Raw genomic sequence first — 22,414 nt, forward strand, 5'->3', positions numbered from 1 at the left:
CATTTATTTCCTGTGCTGAGAAGAGTGTCCTTGATGCAGACCTAGTGAAGTTTCCACTTTTAAAGGCATCTAGTATCAATAATACATAACAATTTGCCTACAGTCAGTATTTTGAATGAAAAACTGCTTAGATATCTGCCTAGTACCGTTACTGAGAATAATTTCTGTGTAGTTCTTCCATGAAAGTCACTTCCTCTCGCCAAGATGCTGTGCCTGCAATGTTTATACTACCTAACTAAAGAGATTCTCAGATTGCATTTTAAATGAGCATGAAGTATAGATGCCTATCGACCACAGTGTGGGCCTGGCATTCTAATACCCAAATACAGACTTCATTTTATTTAGGTGTATTCACTCATCTATTCCACGGAGAAAAATTAAGCATTCCAAATTAACTTAAAGCAGAACTTGGGGAGAATAAATACTTTATCTTCAGACGTCTGCTTCCTTTCATATTTGAGTTTAGTGCAAGTCTTCAAAAACTCACTGGCTAAAAACTTATGCCAGCCTAGCAAGATTTTTGGTTTAAGAAGTCACCACAAAAGTAAAAACAAATGTTGCAACAGCAGCATCAGTTACCTGCAGAACTGACTGAAAGTTGCAGAACTCGTCAAAGAAAAGCAGAATAAATGCAGGTCCCAGGGCTGTGCCGCAGCAGAGAAGAAGGCAGTTTAGGAGCATAATTCGCACGTTGCTTTTTTTGCAAAGTTTGACAGTCCAAACTATCAAGATTTAGTAGTGCTACCAAGGGAGCAATTCAGGCAGTGTTAAGCTGTGGCAGTGAAACAAAACTACCAGCTACTCACGGGCCTAGATGAACGCTGTATCTTTGGAGGTGGTGGCCGAGGCGGACGGAGTCTTTGCTGCTGTATCAAAGCGGAAACTTACGTCACAGGTAAATTAAAGTAAGTCACCTACACGAGACACCTCTGATTTTGTGGCAAAGGCAGTTTGAGTGGATGACAACATGTAATTTACTCTCATACTCACCTCACAAAATACAATTCTTTCCAAAGCAGTGACAATCTCATGACCTACAAAGTGCCATAATGGGAAAGGCCGCTATACCTGCCTCCTGGACACAGGTTTAATACAGGTCACGTTAAACCAAAGGTAACACGATAAGCGCTCCAGACCAGACCATCCAAAATTTACTGAGACAACATAGACACTTAAGGTGGATCCTAACCTGTCGTTCCAAGTATCCTGCACAGTAGGATACTATAACGCGCTTTCACTAAAATCCCAAGAGCAATTTTAGTGCATGTAAAAACTTATACTAAAGGCCTCAAACCAGCAGAGACATTTAAGAACATGAAGAACTTTGATATCAAGCACATGATAAAAAAAAGTTAATGTCCTTTCCGTGGTAGCTTACATGCACATATTAGTACCTAAAGCAGAGAAGCAGAGCCCTCCAAGAGGAGAAACGGGAATTTCTCTGAATGCCTGCTAGGCCAGAGAGAGACTGCATCCCCGCTCCACGTGTGCCGCGCATCCGCAGACGAAGGCGTGCAGCTGCACAGGGAAGGAAGACGAATGGGCAGTGAAAATCAGGAAAAGAAAGCCTACGCAGATGACTGTATTCCTCTCAGAATAAGATTCCAGATTCACATCTCAGCAATTCTTAGCTTTTTACTAGCCTTCTCCTTGCTCTACATCGACAGACATTTGCTCTCAACTACCTTCACACTGTATAACGGTACAACTCTAGCCTACCCTTTTTCACAGTATTATCATGCTCTTCTTGCATCTCTTCAGACTTTTCTTTCAAATTTCCCATTAAATTTTACTTTTGCATCCATTGGTTCATTCCTCCCGACTTGTGTTGTCAGGGAAGGGAACTCCAGGGTTGACATGTGGTGCCAGCCTGCACACATGGATTTGGTTCAGCTCTTTGGAGTCAGTGAGAAGAAAAGACATTCAGGATGGGGAGCTGAGGCCAGAATTATTCTATGTGATAGCTTCTCATCAGGTTTTCCAATAAAGTGAACAGGAAAAAAAAAAAGAGAACAAAGAGAGAAATGACATAGTTGCAAGTCGAGGTGGCCTCCAGCAGCCATACTACACTGTTCCTCGTCCATGCCTCGTATTACTCAACTCAGTCACAGGACTTCACTGGTGCTGCTGTGTATCTGCTCAGGCTGAAAGCACAAACTTAAAATATGTGTAACTTGTTATGTCACACAGCATACTTATTTTCCATTAGGTTTCAGAAACGTAGGGGAAGAGAAGAAAAATCTGAAATTTGCACTTGTGTAGTTACTGATAAGACATTCACTTACCTCTCTATCTAGCTACAAACTCTATTTGATGAAGAAGGAAAACAACATGCAACTCTTTTATTTTTTAAGTTACTGTTTTTCTTCGTGCTTCCTGAATACACACTTCACTTTATTTCACTTTTATTTACCTAGAAATTGTGAACGTTTCTACATTAGAGAATTCTCAGGTAGGTCAACAATGTAGGAAATTTAAGTGTTTTCCCAAACCCATGGTTAACAATGTCGTGAGCACCAACTTATTTTCCATGGCTATTTTAATTCTGGACAAATGTGTTTTTATTGATATAAGAATTACAAGTTATTACTTAACATTTTACAAAGAGGTTGATGTTATTGTTTTTTCAGTATTAGTCTGTACCACCAAATGTGTGTGTGTGCTTGCTTCAAACACAGCACTACAGCACTGGAAGCCTCTTTGGTCTGGGAATCTGCTTTTCCTTTCCATAGCAAAAACCAGGCAAAAACCAGGCAAATTTTTGAGAAACACTGCAAGACTATAGCATCAATAATATCAGTTGAGGAGACAATAGTAATATTATTTCAAGCCTCTGAAAATACTGTGATAAAGGCAGGCCATTTAGAGAAGACAGAAAGACCACAGGTATGTCAGGATCACCTCCTGGCGAGATGATCAACACATTGATCACAGTCACTGCAAAGCCACGTACACTTGAACTTTACTTACCCACCCACGTACTCACTTGAGGAGAAATATTTGTCTGAGAAAATGCATGACAGGATTTGTTAATTATCTGCTACATCACTGTTTGCTAAGGTAATGGCAATAATACCAAGTTTTAAATGCTTTTTGGGGATCTCTTTTTGTCAGAACAGCCAGCCATATTGTACCCTTTCTGGCCAAACTGTTAACGTGAACTGCAGAATATCCATACACACGTTGGAGAGCACATAGAAGATTAAGAGCTTTAGTAATTCCAGTACAGTCTGGAGGAGTTTAATAGGAGTATCATCTCATGTCATGTGTTCTCCTTGCCTGTACCCAAACCAACATGCAGCCCTTACGCTGTGCAGCACTAATATTTTACTCCTATTAGTCCTAATTGACCAATAATTATGAGTCAGACCTTAAAACATCATGATGTTGGCCTAGAAGTCATAACTATATATACATTTTTTTTTTCTTCTGGTCCCTGACTGATCAGGGTAAGCCCGCCCTGCTTTTAATTTTTTTCTGGTTTCAAGAGGGTCACAATCTCTCTACTTTAATATGAGCTGAGAGTCTCACTTAATTACTTGACTCCAGGACCAAGGACTAATGAAAACAGAATTTCCCAAGGTTTATGATATACGCATGAGTTATCAACATGTACTGAGGTTACTTCAGCTCCATTTTATTTGGGGACTCTGTAATGACATAGTTCTTTTTTTTTTCCTGGCAATTCAGATAAGCCTTTTTTTTATTTTTAAACACCATATAATGTAAGAAGCTCAAGTGTAATATCCTACCTGCAGTCATCTCTTCCCAGCATTCTTTTCCTCTTTACTAAGCTTTCTGTTGGCATCAGCACTAATTCATCCTGCTGCTCTTCCACACTTGTCCTTTCATTCACTGAACTCTCCTTCTCTTACTGAAATTATCCCATGCCAAACCAATGCCACACAGGCTAATGTCAGTGCAGCCACAATTCACTGATGAAGCCGTAGCTATTGAAGAATCACAATCCAGACTCCTTACGGATACAGCCTCAAAAAGATCATAATTCAAAGTAACGTCCCCGCTACACGATTTGCTAGTGAAAGGAATGTTGGATAGCTGCTTTTTAACTATCATCTCGGGAATCAGCATCTTGAAACGCCAGTTGAGGCACACTGACAGGGCAAATCAAGCTGGACTAAAGACAGCATAATATTTAACAATGATGAACAGGGCAAAAAAGCATTCAGTTTTACAGCTGGACATGGCTGAACTGACCTTTAATTACTGGGAGAGTTAGAAGGAAGCTTTCCTTAGACAGCAGGTTACTATTGTGTGTCTACTGCAAAGTGTCTCATTCCTCCTCGGAAGAGCTGGCACTTTGCTCTGCAACTGGCAGGATGCTGGAACGGAGGAGTGATGCCAAGGGCGGTCTGCAGGAGCAGCAGCACTGACACACTCCAGCAGAAGTTTCAGCTGGTCCAGACTGGGCTCTTTACTGTAGGAATTCAGTTAGATGGAGAAAAAAGGAAGGAGGGCAGGACAGGGCAGAAGCTTTGCTCTGTCTCTAGATCACAGGAAGATTTGTGACGGGATGCTCCAGTTTGCCTAAGGCTAGAACAAGCCTTGATCTGAGACGTGCTAGTGCACATCTTGTGCAAGTATCATTTTAGTTCCATTAAATGAGCATGAAATTCATGTAAGTGAAAATAAAAATTACCTATATATTCATGTGTAAGCTATGAGTTTCAAGTAGGTGAAGACATTGGGACTTACAAGCAAAAGAGCAAATCGCCGTGTGAGAACTGTTTTAAGTGCTACAGAAATAACGTTCATTTTGGGATATTAGGTCTTGTATATATTGCACCATGTACCACATTTCTGAACCCCAAAGATCTGAACAGAATGATAAGGCAAAACTACATATTCACAGCAGCATGTTTTTCTCTCCACTAAACATGGTCATGGAAGGGGTATGGCTGCAAGCAGTGCTGTGAATCACAGAAAAGACCAGGGAAAGGGCAGTGAGGACTGACTGACGTGGAGGTCCACCAGAAGACAACAATTATTTGCCCTTTGCCAGAGCTTCATTTTTAATAGTGATGTTAATATCTGTCACCAGAATGGGATAAGCAAGTATATTTGAATTATATGAAGATCATACGAAGATCATATTTACTGGAACAGCCTCTGATTTGAAGTTAATTTGTTAATGCAGCAAAACACATTGTTTCTGAAAGGTCAGTAGGGGAAGCTGTGTTGGAATATCAACTTAATTACCTGTGTTGTAAGGATGAAAGGGTACAAAACAGCACTTGGGTATGTTGCTAAAAGCAGCTAAATTGCTATTCTAGGTATGTTCCTAAACGTATATACTGTAGTTTTTTCTATGAAGCTGAGAAATGTCTAAATTAGCACTTTCTTACCAATAGCTGTTTACCCGCATACCTTTTTTCTCTAGATATTTTCTTAATTGTCTTGCTCCAAATACTTCTGAAGCAACAAGACATGAAGCAAATTTGCAGAAAGCCAATTTTATGACTGCAGATCTGGCAATGTTTTACTAATTATCAGACAAGTGATTTTAAGCCATGAGATGCTGGAGGGAGAAAATTCTTATCTCTTACATTTAAACTGTAAAAACACTACTGAAAAATTATACATCCCGTAGATCATCAGGTAGCTATTATATATCCAAGCAACTTTCACATTACAGTTAGTTAATTTTTTATACTAGAGCAAACATTACAAAAAAATCATTTTGGCTGTGTGAAGCAACAGCTGGTTAATCGAGTATCATCTCAAACTAACTGTGAACGTCCGTTGAGATACAGTAATCTTTTTTTAAAATGGTATTCAAAACAGAGCCTTTACCAGTAAATTAGAGGTGCTATTTCACATGCAGCAACAAGTGCAACTAGAAAAAATGGATAAAGGAAACATAACTAGACAAAAACTTGTTTGTCAGCACATATAGAAGGAAGTGTTTGTCCTTCTCAAAGTAGTACAGAGGAGTGTTTTAAATGATTTCCAAAGCACAGTTCTTCTACATCGATATCTTATTTTCTTAAGAAATTCAGGACCAGTTTGAAAACTGCTAGTATGTTTTACAGATAATCAGACATGGGAGAGAGCTAGATTGTCCTGAACACATTCATGCTCAAACATAACACGCTGCAAAAGATCTGAAGTGCTGACTTTGGAAGAACGTGCTGAACCTCAACTGAACACTCAGTTAAAAAAAGGGGAGGGGGGGAAGAAAATAACAACACTTAAAAATGTATGGTACCTAAAAAGATTCAGTACAGAAAGCAGATGGAATCTATGAGGCAGCTGTTTTATTACCCATCCAGATCCCTGCACAGCACACACTGCTTTTTACATACTCCCATATGCACAGCTCACAAACCAGGATGACAAGAACAGTGTATGCTTTACAGCATATATTTTTAATTTACACTCTGAAATACTTCAACAGAAATCTGCTGGGTCCTGTGATAAAAAAAATCTCCATGTTTTAAGGGATGCCTCATTCTTCACGACATATTGGTAGATTGGGAAGGTAGCATGAATCTGGCAAGCATAGCAATGTCTGTAGCTGTGCCAAGAATTTATGAAAGGGGAGGGAGACCACCACAATTAAACCCTCTGATTAGTTTAATGAGAAAAACAGGGACTACCCCCTTAACCTTTTCTAGCTAGGAATCTTCCACTACCCAATAGAGATAGAGAAAGTAAGAGAAGGAAATGAAAGATCAGTGCTTACGAGCTCCTGTTTTCCCTAATACAGACTAAGGGTCTGTATTTCACGAGCCTGAGCCCCAGCCGGTGTCCTGGGGTACTGCCAAAGGCACGTGGGTCCATGCCGAGACCCCGGAGAGGACTCACTCTTCACTGAAGGGAAAGGAAGGGGGGTTCTGAAAAATCTATCTTTTCTTCTCATCTCCCTTGGCTGAGACCAACTCTGTCCTTCCCAATGAAGGGTGAAAGATCCTTTTTTATGGTGCATCTCGACACGGAGCACTGATAACCTTTCCTCAGTTGGCAGTGTTGATAACTTCCATGTATTAATCTCATACTGTGCAAACAATCCCAGAGAGGCTAACTTCAAAAAAAAAATATATATATATATACACACACACATACTAATATACAACGTGCCATGTTTTGCTCTAAATCTAGGACTTGCAGGACACTAGCCAGATCACTCCTAAAACCAAGAGCAGGAGCATGATCTCAGGATCATATACCTTGTCAAGGGAAATGATTCCACTAGGCTGGAGCAAATATGGCCCCATAGCTACCCCCTATAATCTGCTTGTTATGGAAGAGCACCAGGGAGAGAAAACTCCAAAAGCATGGCTTAGACAACTTCTATGGAATATTATCATTTATAACAATGCTATTTTAAAAATACACATTTTAAATAATAAACCCCTTGGTTTTAGAATTAAATGGCATTTTATTTCTCCTGTCTGTAATTACAGAAAAAAAAGAAGCATTTCTAGAGTTAGATAGATATATTTTTCCATGTGTGCAGTAAGTGTTGAGCAGATAGATACTTTCAAGCCATACCCCAAAGTAGCATGTATTCTTATATGATGCTGATGGGAGGAATATTATATAGTAATAGCAGCTAACTTGTAATGGTAGCCGTGATTTGAAGACTTGTCAAGACTTCTGATTAATTCCTACCTCCAATGACAGCAAAGTTCATGCACCATGCAAAAAAGCAGTACAAAACCCACAAATGCAATTTGAGTTTGTGACCTCTTATTTCTTCTCCTTCACTTTCTATCTGCTCTGTGCAGTTCAAAACAAACCCGAAACTCCTCCCAGCTATATATGCATTTCTTCAATTCTTCTAAGATACTGTAAAAAAACCTGACTGTATTAAACTGATATTTTTCAGTATTTTGTAATTTGAAGATTCCTGAAATTTTCCAAAGAGGGTGACTGTCAACAGCCTCTTATTTACCTGGCACAGGTCCCAGGTGCTTGCAGACCACAGTTTGATAACCACTGTAAATTAAATTATATGTAGTGGGTATCTCTTCACACAGGAAACAGATGCCTACAAAACATGAAATATTTAAGACTAGTGTGGTTCTAACCCAAAAAAAGCCTCACACATTTTGTTCCCTATCTTGTTTGTATGCAGAAAGGTCGTATATGACTCTAAGACTCATATTGCAAGCAGCTAAATACACAAGCCAGAAGCAGGCTGGCACTTTTTAATCCAGTTTCTAACTGTCCTGTTTCTGTAGTGCTTTGACACAAGTCTTCCTCTCTGAGCCTTTCTTATGCAACTTGCTTCAAAAAATAATGCCTTTTAGGGAAGAGAGTAATTTGCAACAATTCACTAGCTTAAATGCATACACCAGTTTTTAGGCATTAAGGAAAAGATATCAGAGTAAAACCAAAGAATTGTCTACTTATAGAATGGACTTCGAAGTAAACTTCTTTGAGATGTTCACTGTCATGTAGACCACCACAGCCCATTCTGCCTGCTCTCCCTGTCCTTGGGGGGGATCACTGGTGACTTAATAACTGTTTCTGTGTTTCATTTTCTTTGCACCCAACCCAGACTTTCTCTGGATCCTGCAATAACAGCAGAATCCTGCGTTGTCATTATCAATGCCTCAATCCTAGACGGATAATTCAGTGAACACACAGATATGTTCATGGTACTAAGGCAAGTTTAACACCCAGAAAATGACATAGCTCATGGCTCTACATCATGTGATACGCCTTAGCCTGAAAGCAGCATAACTTTCATTTGTACAGAAAGAGAATACAACCACAATCCCCTATTATGTTACTGCAGGATGAAAGGACCATGAAAGAAAACTCCCATAACTCACTGAACCATGGCCATTCTGGATTACTAGCAAAACAGCAAGGAGGTTTTTCAGAACTATTCACAGAGATGAAAAGGGGAAGCGTTCTGAAAGATAATCTCATTGAAAAGACGTCCAAAATTCCAAAGCACTTCTACGAAAATTAGGTATATTTTGCAGGGACCTGTCTTCATTCCATCTGTTTCTCAACACACAAGGATGGAGAGACATGTTATAAAAACTCCTAGACCCCAGGAATATATTTATCCCCATGTGTTAAAGTCTATCCATCTACTATCTCAGCAGAGTTTAAAATCACAGCTAATAGGTTAACAACTGTTTTTCTTCTGCTTCAAATGAAGAATATCAGAAAGCTGGGGGAATATTCAGCTTCCCAATTTGTACTGACTGCTCACTGCTACCTGCAATGTCTGTTTGACAGGACTGACATTTTGTACTGCTGTGAGATGGGAAAACGTGTGACATTTTTATTCATGGTGGCGTACGCCCTTGTAATGATCAGCCCTGGTCGATGTGCTTACTGCAGCAGCCCCGAGCCCTCGGAGAACAAACAAGAACCGGAGGTGCCAGCAGTTCGGCTGCCTTATTAAACACCACCAGGATTCTAACGAAGAGCAACTGCTGGAAAATCTCACTGTCAAATCCTCAAGGACATTGTCAACGTGGAGGTAACTACATATATTTGTCATTTAAAATACTGGAAAATCCAGCAATGCGATATTAAAAATAAAGAAAAGAGCCACACCATTTTGTGCGTGTACTTTTTTTTTTTTTAAACTGGTCACTTCATCAGCTTTACACTGGGCTTTCAGCAGGCCTGATACCAGAATTCAAGTCAAGGAGATCACAAAACCCACATGATTTAAAATGCTGGAAAATGGGTATATCCCTTATTATCTTCTAAAGATATTCCTCTCTAGCAAGCAGGATACTTGTATAGAAAAAAAAAATTAGAAAAAAAGAGCCAGTCTCTCATTTAAGGAGTTCTATAAACAGCAGTGACTATCCGCTCTGCGCATCTCCATCATTCACTGTGGAAGTCAGCATAATTGGGGTAATATTCCTCCACACAAACACAAAATCACATGGCTCCTGGACATGCAGCATGGCACGCTGTGACTGTTATACTTGATGTTAATCAGTCCAGCTCTGAAGGACAAATCCAAAAAATACCCGGCCAAACAAGCAATCGCAGTGGGGTTAGCGGTTAGGAGAATCCTGTCTTTCATACACTCCCTCCCTTTAATCTTCTAGTTTAATCCAGGGGCCCAGAGGTCAATTCAGACAGTTCTGGCCTAACTGCATGTATCCACTTCGTAAGCAATATATAAGAAACGTCTGCATGCGGATATGCATTGATAGACTAAGCAAGTCATCCATAAGCCCCTCTGAGCTTTTCTCAAGTTGTCAATCTAGGTGATTTGGTTAGCCTTGCATGCACTGATGTATTTATTTTATATGTATGTATTATTTATAAAGCACAATTCTGCCTCTATATGCCAGCAGTGACGGACCAAGATAGTCCCTACAAGGTAGTTATGGGTTCCTCGACATAACAGGACTAACAAGGAAATTCTCCACAGACACGTTACAGCTGCTACCGCTTGTCACAAAGCCCTAGGAGGTCGGCTCAACCACACTATTTTCTCCGTACATCCAGATCCAAGTGTTATGGCATCTGACTTGCATGTACCCAGAGCAGTAAATTTATTCTGAACGTCCCTGTTTAAAAAGCGCTTGAAATGCCAAGACAGTTGGCAAATCCTAAAGGCCCTAGTCCAGAATGTGCGTTTTTGTGGATGAACCCTTCTGCTGGACATAGGACGGGAGCAACATGACCTTACTACAAAGGCTGAACTCCTACGTAACGGGAGCTACACGCACACTACGTGCTGCAGTAGCCAAGGAAGACAAAGCTGTCTGGGTGCTCATTAGAAAACACTGGCAACCGAGCGCATGAGAGGCAGTAACCTCTGGGCATGCTCTGCAGGTGGTGCACATCGTCCTAAAGAGAGCGCCAGGGCTCCCTTGTCAAATATTTACACGCATGACAAGAGTGCAAGCCTTATAGTTAGGTAATTCCTATCCCATGGATTGTCATCCCTGCAAATCTTGCACACCACAAAGCAGAATTTCAATCAAATGCATTATTTTCTTGCTCATCGACATTGTTTTTATTCCCCTTACTATGAACAGCGTCCCCTAAGAACTTGATAGGACATTTGAATAGTCTCAGGCAGACTTTAGATGAACAAGTGCTTCTGGGCCAATACATTTTCCTTTCCTGCAAGGTGACTTCTACTGGGTAACAGTGAATTCCTGTCCGAAAGGAAGAGTCGAGGAAAGGAATGAGAAGAAATGAGGGAAGAAAATGGTTTTTTCTGAAGAGAGAAGAATTTTAAAGGCTTATACTTTTACTAAACCCATACAGAATCAAACAGATAGAGGTAGAAAATTTCACACGGTTCATCAGAAAGGAACAGGGAAACTGTCTCACTCATCAGTGGGGAAGAGAGGGCTGGAAGCTTATTTTCTTAATGACGGGGTCCCTACTGTCAGAGCAGTTCGGAGTGGCAAGGAGCAGGGGAGGCCGGCTCTGCAATCGCAGTCTAGAGTTGCATGAATATTAGAAAATGAACTTGTTTTCCCCTTTCCCCTTTGGTTTCTACCTCAGTGCCACACAATGCCCGCCGTGATCCGGGGGAATCTGCTATTGTTCCCAGGCACCTGGGTGTGAAGGGAGTCACAGGGTCTGGAGAGCAGCCTTCCTCCCTTCCGCACTGGAGCTCTTCTGCACCGCCGCTAATCCCTCCCTCCGCTTGCCTCTGGCCTCGCCGATCCAGTTTTGCATTTCTGGAATGTAGCTGGCTTTCTCCCCATCCTCCCCCTGACCTCTTAATACTGTTTAATCTTCTTGAAGAAGAAACCTGCCCTACACAGCAGAGTTGCTCGTTCTGCATGTCTAGGCGCAGATCACAAACAGGAAAAATGAATGTAAGTGTATAGTTCCCTCACAGCAAATGATCAAAACAGCAAATAAGCTGGCAATTTCCATTTTATGGCTTGCAAAAGTTTAGTAACAACAAAAATCAGCTTGGAAGAGAATTTTGGACAAGTCTCTTCACACTCACACAAGTTGCTTTAGTACTATGAATATATTTTCCATTTGTTTTGTTGTTCCCAAGATTTGATTTACATTAGCCCCTAGAATACGAATTCTTCCCCGTTTGCATTGAAAATGGAATATGACCGAATCTCTTACATAAACATGCATTTAGAAGACACTCTTCTATTTTCCTAAGCTTTACCTTTTGGCACATGAATGGAACAAAATATCCTATTTGCAGATAAATAAAAGCAAACCACAGAAGCGTAAACACACCTAAGCTGACAAAAGACATTCTAATTACACTAGAAACAATCCGAGAACAGAACAGAATTGCCGGTGTAATTTGTTTCTACTGAAATGATAAACGTCCCCCCAAAGGACGGTCTTGGCAGCCGCTCGTCAGGAGCTGTCTGGAGGCGCAGCACAGCAGCCGTGCTGCCCGCCGGGCCAAGCCGGGCGCCGGTGAAGATCCCGGGCGGCCAAGGAGGCTCGTGCAGAGCTGCCGCGGCCACGGGAGCGCCAGGACGAGCGGAGCAGGGCCGCAGCGGCGGGCAGCAGCGCGGCCAGGAGCAGAAACGTTATTAGGAAAATGTTGTGGAAAAAAACAAGTAAAGTTTTGGAAAACGAAGTGCTCCCTTTTCTCCCCACGAAGGGGGCTGCAGCTGTGCCAAGCGCTGCGGCTCTGCCGGAGCCCCGGCCACGCGCCCCGCAACGCACGCGAGCGGCAGCCGGCACCGCGTCCACCACCTCAGCAACAGCTCCAAATCTGAAAATCATGGAGCATTTCTTCCCCTGGCTGCGGTACAGGGACATTTGTAGGTGTTTTATCATAGCAGCACCTGGTGGGCTAGTGGCCTGGCAGTTAAGCGCTGTCTTCTGAAGGGAAAAGGCTTCTAAAATATCAGGTTCAGATATGAATCTGCCTTCCTCTCTTAGCAAAACCATCAGTTCATACGTTTTGACTTTTTTTGTATTACCTAATGCAAAAATAAATACATATGAGAGAATTGAGAAAGCTTACTGCTCATTAAAAGCTCAGCAAGATATTTTGGAGAGCTGCTGCTGCTATTTGAAACAGCTATACAATCACCATCATTAAAGAGATGTCTGCATTTCCTGGATTCCTGGCTTTTTTGGCTGTAACACACATAACATACATAAATGTCACTTATCTGAATGTTGGAATGCAATATTTGAGACTTGTGTTGCTGCGGGAAACAAAAGTACCTTATCAGGATAGTTCAGTTTCATTAAAAAGAAAAAAAATGCCTTGTCTTATTTCTAATTTGATTTATTGTATTTCTGTTTTATTTGTGGCATAAAGGCAACTTATAAACCAATATTTATGTTTAGGGTGGAGAGACATTAAAAGCTCCTCAAGCAACATACTTCTGAAATCGGACAGAATTGAAACGCAGACTAATTTATATACAGCTCGATTGCTTAATGAAAACTGCAAAGCGGAAGAGCCCTAAGGCTGCTGAGCACCATGCTCCGCGCAGTCCCCTCACCACCGCAGCTCGCCAGCAGTAAGAGCTCGGCGATAGAAGTTCAAATCTCTGGCAGAAACACAAACTCAAGTAGCGCTAATGCAAACTCAGAATCTGAAAAATCCTATGAAAAGGCCAGGATTCAGGCAGTCCTCCCTCCTTATTTTAAACACAAAAAGATGAAATTTATGAACAATCAAGGGAACTAGGATTTCTGCAGCCATTAGGGGAAAATAAACACTTTTGTTAAAAAAAATTTCCGATCAAAGATGCCCAGTATCACAACAGATCCACGCTGTTTCAAAGTATGGGTCCTTCCAGCGTAACCCCAAGAGCTGTTTGTACGCATCAGGACTTGTTGCTGACTTTCCACTGGAGGTGACAACATGCCTTGCAAAGAAGAAATTGAAAAAGTCCAACTCCTACTATATCTTGTGTTTATTTTCCATGCAGCCCAAGGATGAGAATGATAAAGCTGTGCATCCTATCTAGAAAGCGGGTGTGCGCGCGTGGGCCGCCTGGGTAAGGCAGTACCACGGCGGCGGTGGCCCGGCACGTGGCTCTCAGCACCGCACAGCCCGGCACCGCGGGCACGAGCCCGGGGACAGCTGCGGCAGCGGCAGCCGAGGCCCCTCCTCGAAACTGCAGTATGTCGTCTGATATTTTAAACAAGTTTTGGTCAGGATATAAGGGAAAAAGCAGGAAAAAAAGAAAACAATCAAAAGCCATTTGCAAAGGATGCTCCCTGTAGCAATTCATCCTCTGCCACAATTAACCTTACTTTTCCCCCAAACGGCGAGTACTAGCCAGTACGACACACTATTCCTTTGAGTCTTTCTTGCCATTTGACACCTTCCCCCCTTCTCCCCGCTGGTTAAGCCTTTGTTGCCTCCGTTGCTCTTGCTACTTGTTGACTACCATCAGAGTCCAACTCAAGGAGAAGCAGCTGCGGTCCCACCCTTCCGCTCCTCTCCCTCGCAGCTCCGCGAGGAGCGCTCCGTTTAATGCCTCATCGCATTGCCCTGGGCTATCTGGCTAAAATCCTCTTCACGATCAAGGAGAGCTCTCTTGCTATGAATAGTTTTTCCACAATGTCTTAGTATGACAAAAATCAGTATTAAAACAATTCTGTCCTAAACAGCCTCTTAAATACCGTCCAATAAACATTCACCAGGATGAGATGCAACGCTACAAAATCTTGTACACATAGATAATTGCTGAAAAATTTTTGTGAACAATCAGCTAAAGTGCTATGCAAAGACATTTCAAGATACTTACTGGTATTTTTTGTTGGCTAACAACTGCAGGTACGTAACTGTATTCAGAAAAGCTAGAAACTAACTTACTATAGGGTGAGAGATAATGAGTTAAAATTAAAGGTTGCTGCTGGCTTGCTAGCCCATCCCCCTTCAGCTAATCTGTCATGTAATGAAGAGAAGCACCTAGCGCAGGACAGCTAGCTGCCGGCTCACTTACAGCGAGCTGATTAAGAATGTTCCACCACCAGCAGACTGCAGACCTTTCCAACGAAAATAAATAGACTGTATGCAAATGTGTTTGTCACTTTGACAGCATGTCTCAATTAAAGCATCTCGCTGCTGCTGGTAGGCTCGCTCGCTGCAGCCGTACGGACGAGGCTTACTGCATTACTGATACACAGGGCTTGACCCTAATCCACATGCATGCATTTTAAAAAAGTCTGCCTTTGCCATATACACTCGCATAATACTAGCAGACACCGAACGCAAGTGACAATGAGAAAAAAGCCTCTTTCATCCTCTTCAGTTTATAAGAACTGTGAATGCACAAACAGCCCTTATTTCAGAGTTCTTGTGGCTTTTTAATTGTTCCCACCTACTGTATCCTAGACAGAGTTAAAAGTGACACTAAAATCTCTCCCTTTAATCACTAGTTAGAAGCCATCTCCTGTTTAAACAGTAAATTTTGCTGCTTGTTTCCTCCCAAAGCCTTAATTTTTTTTTCATAGACTTGAACACCTTTTCCTTTTGCATGAAAGTGTGATTTAATTTTCAGTTTGGCATTGGGCTATCAGCAAAAAAGGACCGGTGAAAGGACAAAGGCTCTAAGTCAGGTAGCCCTACAACTGCCGACTTAGATAATTTTTTAGAATCTGACATTTGTAATGTAATGACAGTAATAAGCATTTAGCAAGTGAGTCTTTCACCGCAGCCAGTGGTTCACTAAAGCTGATGTATGTTTCTTTTGACACAGAGAAAGGGATCATTACAAAATTTGAAAGTGACCATTAAAAAACCTCATGAATTTAAATTCATTTTCCACTTGATTATATATTTCATTAATCTACCAAAATGCTTGAACTATCCATCCTTCATAAAAATCTAAAGGAAGAAACTGAAAAAACATTAGTATTATCTGGATTTCTGACTGTTTTAAATGAAAAGTAACATTTTCCTGCTAGAGCTAGGTGGCCATATTTCTCCAGTAGCCCCAATCCTCTCAACTCTATTGGCACAGAAAATAAGCGAAAAATAAATCACTACTGCAAATATTTAATTGGGATAGAATCTGTTTGAAAAAAAAGCCTTCAACCACTTACATTTTGCACAACAGCCAAAGTTCCAAAATGATACAGAAACCTGAAAATAAAATGCCTTGAGCAACGATTATATCTGAGGTAGCCCTGCTTAGTATCTAAACAGTCAGGGCAGTTATACTGATTTGTTTCTATTAATAAATGCTCATCTGAAAATCTGGTTTGCTTCACATTTTAATTCCCATTCCTTTTATAACTGCTTTTGTTTATAATTGTTTTAAAATCTCTTTTCCTTAGGTGAAACCATATATTTACTTCTCTCTTTTCATGATAATACTGTAAATAAAATAAACAAAAACCCCCAAACAAAACAAACAAAGAAAAAACCAGACATATCAAAATAATGTTATTTCCTGAGTCAAGCAAACACTTACAAGTGGAACATGGCAAATTTATAGTGAGCACTGTACGTTCTTCTACGATAATCACAACAAATGTAACATTTTCTAAATAATTAGCTCTTAAAAAAAGAAACAACCAAAATTGCTCTTTTGCAAACATATCGAAAGAAACATTATAAGAGTAACTAATGTGCATAGCTCAACTGTCAATACTGAAATAGAGATTACACTAATAGGCTATTAATTGATTTTTCTATCTTATTATCTCAAATTATCTCTATCTTTTAATTTTCAAAGAACGTTAAAATGCTTTAATAGCTGGATGTTTTGTGTTGACACTAATGATCTGGCTACATAACAGAGGATATTTTAAATTATACACCCTCAGTCCTGAGGGCCATAGCATCTTTGCATGCTAAAAGAACAGGCAAAATAGATCATAAAATTGCTCTAATGATTTCATATTTTTTTTCAAATTCAGTTAGAATTTATTGTCCTCAAAAAACACTGTATGAACAAAAGGAATCCGTAAACCCCACAAAGCAAGGTTTCTGAATCCCGTTTACACAGACACAAGAACATAATTCAGCTGCAAAAAAATAAAGAAGCGACTGGCATGTGCTTTACTGTGACTTCCCTCCGAACTATTTTTCTCCTTTCCGAGCTGCACAGTTTAGAGAAAGCTCACGCCAACACATACCTGACCAAAATGTACTGTGATTGGTCTTCTGTCTTCCCTTAACTTAGAGTCCTTCTTTTCAAGCCCGGGAGAAGGCGCTGGCCTTGGCAGAGACTCCTCCGGTGCCGCCGAGCAGCCGTTCTCCGCAACGTCCTGCATGGTGGGAAAAGGCACAGAGCATGGCCAGAGCACTCTTCGTTAAGGGCAAGGGGCACGAAGGAGACACTAGAGGGTAACGCTGACTAACCATTTTCATGTTAGGAAGAAAAAACAAGTACAGAAAAGAAAACATAATTAGAATAAAAGATTTCATGGCGCTTTGTCAACCAAAGCTTGTGCACAACCACCTTCTCCAGCAGATACCAGTGTTGCATGCAAACACCAAACATTCAAGAAAATGTCTGACTTAAACAGGCAAAAGCCAGGAAATGTATAGGGAGAACAAAACATAGCTCAAATTTTCATTTTAAGAGCAAAGTCGGTGGGAACAGGCCTATCCCGCTTTTTGCGACGCTAACTGAAAGCTGTAACTGCGTTCATACACTTCAGAGTTACGTGCAGCAGAACAGTTGCTTGTGGAGGAGGCAAGGAGAGATCAGATTCACAACAGCGCTAACTCTGCGTTCTGTCTTTGAGTCTGTGGACACCAAGCACATCTTCAGGAGAGTGCATAAAACAAACTGCTGCCTCGCGGGATGCTTTTTTGTTTTGTTTTGCTTTGCTTTTGACATTACTGCTCATCCTCAGAACTGGAGTGACCCACCAGCCTAGGTTAGGCGCCTCGGCCGGGGCACGCTTGCTCCGCCTAGCAGAGGCCCGAGGAAGACAAAGGCACGCGGGCTTCAGGAAGGGGAGCCGCAGAACAGAGTCTGAAAGTCAGCTGGGAAATCGTCTGTATCGCAGTGGGCCCCAAACCTTCAATCTCTTTGCAACAATGTCAAGGAAATAATGCTCAGAAAATATAGAGAGAAACCCGCACGCACGGCAGCTCGGCAAGCCTGACCCCGGGCTGGCAGCTGCCACCGACACCGCTTTGATGCCCTGCCCTTTGACATGGCCCCGCAAGTCTCCGGCTTGCTCAGGTACAGTAATGAGACGTGTGGGCTGATGGCCAATTAGAAACAGGGCTTTTGGACCCCGGCTGACCTAATGTGTTTAGGTCAAATGAAACAAAAAGCTGGATGGACTTTCTAAGGGGCTTTGTGTGCTCCACACAGAGGCTGAGAGACCTTTTTAGATCCAGCTGGCAGAGCTACGGTTCACCAACATGGGCATAAGGAGCGCTGGGAAATTAACAACTTTGGAAAGGCAAACTAGAGAGAAAAACTTTTTCCTCCCCCCCACCAACTGCACAATGCTATCTTGTCTTTAAAAAATACAACAAAGTACACTGGATTTGTAACAAAGAAGCCTAAAAACAACTCCACCACAAGAAATGTAACTTTCCCTAGAACTTGCAACACTTCAGCTCTAACCCAGCAACGAACCAGCAAGGGAACCAGGCGGTTTTGCAATCACAGAACCTGTGGAGGCAACACATACAGTTTTGGAATGCAACAAATGAACAGGAACTTTATTTCCCTGCTTCTACACAAGTATGGCCAGACTAAATGGGCACCAACCTTCAGACCTGCTCTGTGCATGCCAAAAAGGGGACGGGCACAGCCAAAGCGGACGGCTGTGCACTGAAGGGTGGACAGCCCCAGCCCTCCTGAGCTTTGAAGGTCCACCTGGAGCCGTGGCTCCAAGCAAGGTGATAGAGAATGGGGAATCAACGCAACGCAAAACATCTTCCATCCAGACAAAATTTCCAGAAAAACAGATGCAAAAGTCTGGAGATCAGGGGAACAGGAAAGGGAGGAGATAAAGAATACAGACAGAACAAGCCGTTATGCCAAAAAAAGTTCAGCTTCTTAATGGCCATTCCAAATCCTTGCAGCTTTTACTGCTGCAGATTTGCTGTGCTTCTCAGATGATACAACTGCATGCAGAAGACAACAGGTTCCTAAAGCGTATTTCCCCTGTGTTTGGGGTACAGACTTCCAAAGAAACTGCTGCAGTTCTTTTCTTTTTATTTAATAAAATATGAGAATTAACTGATTTGATACATCAGTATTTTTTCGAAATCCCAAAGAGGCATACAAACCAACAACTCTGCTTCAGTCATCAAAGCAAAATCTGCTTCACAAAAGCCTGTTTTCTACCTTCAGTGAAAACGTATTTGAGCCTAGTAAACAGAAAAGATGGACTTTAAATGCAGAAAATTAGGACTCCGAGTAACTTTAATACGACTAAATATCAAAGCGTTTGGCACTTCTGTAATGAGAAAGCGGACAGCAGTGCTCCAAAGCACCGTGACGGAAGGCGAGTCCCCGCCAGCCCGAGCAGCCGGCCCGGCCGCTGAGCCAGCCTCTCCTCGCAGCTCTGAACACGACCGAGAGGACAGGACGCTAACTCAGAGCTTCGGCTTTAGATAGGTATCCTGGCTAGCAAAATGCCTGCAGATGAAAGCGGTTCTTCAGCTGGACAGCTAGGCATGACCTGAAGAACCTCAGTGGACACAGCATGGACATGCCTAAAACCGCAGGAGGGACCTGCCTGGGTGCCGTCTCCCGGCTCCCTGGTGCCAGCAAGTCCCTCGGCAGCTCTGCGGGGAGATGCACCAGCCTGGTCGAGGCTGGTGGGCCATTCTGCAACGCATCCTGCAGCGCAGGCATGTCCTTTGGTCTGACTTTTCAGACCCTACAGGTCTCCAGAAAGGGATTTGGTGCAAGCCAGCAAGGCATTCCTGCTGTAGCTCGACCGAAACAGTATCCAGAACACCAAAAAATCAGGAGTCCTCTAACTCTCCCAAAAAATGGGGGAAAAGAATCTCCAGAAAGGCAGAAGCTTATCAATGTTTCAATGACCTTTTAATGAAAATAAAGTGTAATTTAAGAACATTATTAAAAATACCCCATACCTTTAGCTTGAGGGAAAAGAAGTATTTTATTGATTGGTGGAAAAAGAGAATGACAACTATCTATCACACTCCATAATTTATATAAACAGTGCTTCCCCTAATGACTGTCCCTTCAGGGGAAGTCTTTGCTAAACTGCATTATGAATTTACTATCCCAATGCATTGTGACAGAGAGAACACTTATTTATCTATTTATTTTAAAGGAGGAAATCCTAAAATGTTAAAGAACGAGTAAAATATATTTACAGATATGTAAAGTTAACCATGTAAACTGAATAAGGTTTTCTTCTGCTGAAATAAGCATTATTAATTTTTCCAGGGACACTATATAATGGACTACAAATGCTGTCTATTAGAAGCACAAGAAAAACATGTCAGAACATCTAGAGGGATTCTTTTAGTTATTTTATAAACCTCTAAATGAGATGTTTCCAGCCATACTGATAATAAAGCTCTAACAGCCCCACTGATAACAGACATTAACTACAGCCACACAGGGATCTAGAAAGTAAAATAATTTTGAATACATTAATGCCAAGTGCCCAACCATTTATAAATTGTCTTATCCAGCAGCTGTCAGTAAGTAACATTCTCCTTACTGAAAGTTGAGGATGGTACCATTCACATTCCTCCTTCTTCCTAATTCTATGCAGTTAAGCTTCAAAGGAGGCCAATAACAGAGTGACTTGACCACCATGCTCCATTTGTGAAATGGAAAAAGCTGCCTTTACAGAAAAAAATAGGGGAAAAAAAGAGAAAAAAAGAAAAAAAGAAGAAAAGAAAAAAAAGAGTACTGCAGCAGATATAAAATAAAGCTACCATGCTGTATCTATTAACAATTATTTGCTATCACTCATAAGGATTCTCTGAAAACTATTTCTGTTGCTTTGAAATACTGTACCACAAATGAACAAGGGATGGAAATAGAGCCCCATTCAATCTCTACTATCATATTAAAGAAGGACCTTACACACACCACAGTGACCTCTCAACAGGTCAATCCTGCATTTCCCATTTGCAATTCAAACCCAAGACTGGAGCAGACCAAGGGCAAAATGGGCTCTTGATTATATTTAAGAGGTCATCATTGCTATGCAGAGTTGTAGGAAGCAGACCTCTAGCTTTATTGCATTTTTAAATTCTATCTTGTACAGAAGCTGCTCATATTTGGCAGTGAAAACTGGAAAAGGGATGTTTATATTTGACTTTTCCTTACCAGTGGCCTGCATACTTTTTGTGTTAATAACAGAAAATAATCTTTTAAACTGCAGTGGATAGTAAGTTCAATTTAAAAAGAACCTTAAGCTATATTTAGAACATGGAAAAGTAGCACCCCAAATTGGACAAAATTATGTATTTAATTATGCCAGAATTTCAAACACAAAATAACCATATATTGCATGAATATACATGAAAAATACAATGTTCTTGGATGAAAATTGGTGAAGATGCACTAATGGACTTATCAATAGAGCACCACAGACATTTAGATTGAAAAGAATATTTGAGGGTTGTCAAAACAATTTTTCTTATTTTTATCACCTTAAACAGAGCAATACCTCTTCTTAGAGTTATCTTTTAATGGTGCATTCAAAAAGGAGAAAAGAATGGAACAGAAAAAGAGCAGATTTACTGAAGGGAGGAGAGGTAGAACAGTATGTGTCCATTATTTATACAAGTCTTAAACTCTTGTGAAAGCACATGTTTAATGATCTTATTTACAGAAATGCTGAATAATAAAGAAGGTGAAACAAAATTGGTCCACTCATTTGTAAATGTTATATGTATTTTCAAAGGAACAGTTGGTGCTTGAAGGACTAGGGAGACAACAGCAATAAAACAAAGCAATGAATGAATGAATGAGCTGAGAAGCTTCTCAATATTTTCTATAAAAATGCCACAGAATAGCATACAATTATATTAGCATTTAAAATACAGGGAAACAATTTGGTCAGTTTACACAATACCAACTGCTTTAGATGCACATGAGAAACTCACACAAAATTTCATTATTCATGAAGGTTATGTCCAGAAATAAAACATCTGGAATGACAGAAAAAAAATTCTGTGTACAAGACAAGTGTTTCATGTTTCTATCTAGTATTTTCAAATTATACCCTAAGTGGCCACATATAAAGTAATAAATGCAATAAAATGAAATAGCATGAAAATAATCTGAACCAACTTGGTCTTTCCCAAGAATCTTTAACAATTTGCTGAAATTTGTAGTTAGAGGGCTAATAACATTTGGATTGCGCACAGTTTATTTCAAAAGGTTATAACCTGGCTTTAGAATAACACCTTTGTACTAAAATTCTGTTGGTATGGTTAGGTAGATTTCTGTTTGCATCAAAGGAATATATTTGTAGTGCTACCTTAAGATGATGGTGTAGAAATTCAGAGGAAAAAAAAAATTACTGAGACATCACACTTAAAAAAAAATTAATACGCAATAAA

General features: G+C 40.9%; 1 protein-coding gene across 5 annotated transcripts in view; it reads right to left on the bottom strand.

Annotated features, from left to right (window-relative positions):
• Positions 1-22,414, bottom strand: part of DENND1A (DENN domain containing 1A) — a 225,731-nt gene that overhangs the window by 21,425 nt on the left and 181,892 nt on the right. For 2 of the 5 annotated variants that reach the window (XM_026100867.2, XM_026100868.2), the window contains exons 19-20: positions 17,017-17,148; positions 807-866 (exon numbers count right to left, since the gene is read on the bottom strand). In XM_026100867.2, coding sequence (XP_025956652.2) covers positions 807-866; positions 17,017-17,148 — 192 coding nt within the window. The remainder of the gene's footprint in view (positions 1-806; positions 867-17,016; positions 17,149-22,414) is intronic. The other 3 variants (XM_064523957.1, XM_026100869.2, XM_064523958.1) reach the window with 2 other exon arrangements.

This window comes from Dromaius novaehollandiae, chromosome 20 (assembly GCF_036370855.1).
Source record: "Dromaius novaehollandiae isolate bDroNov1 chromosome 20, bDroNov1.hap1, whole genome shotgun sequence".
NCBI classification, from domain to species: domain Eukaryota; kingdom Metazoa; phylum Chordata; class Aves; order Casuariiformes; family Dromaiidae; genus Dromaius; species Dromaius novaehollandiae.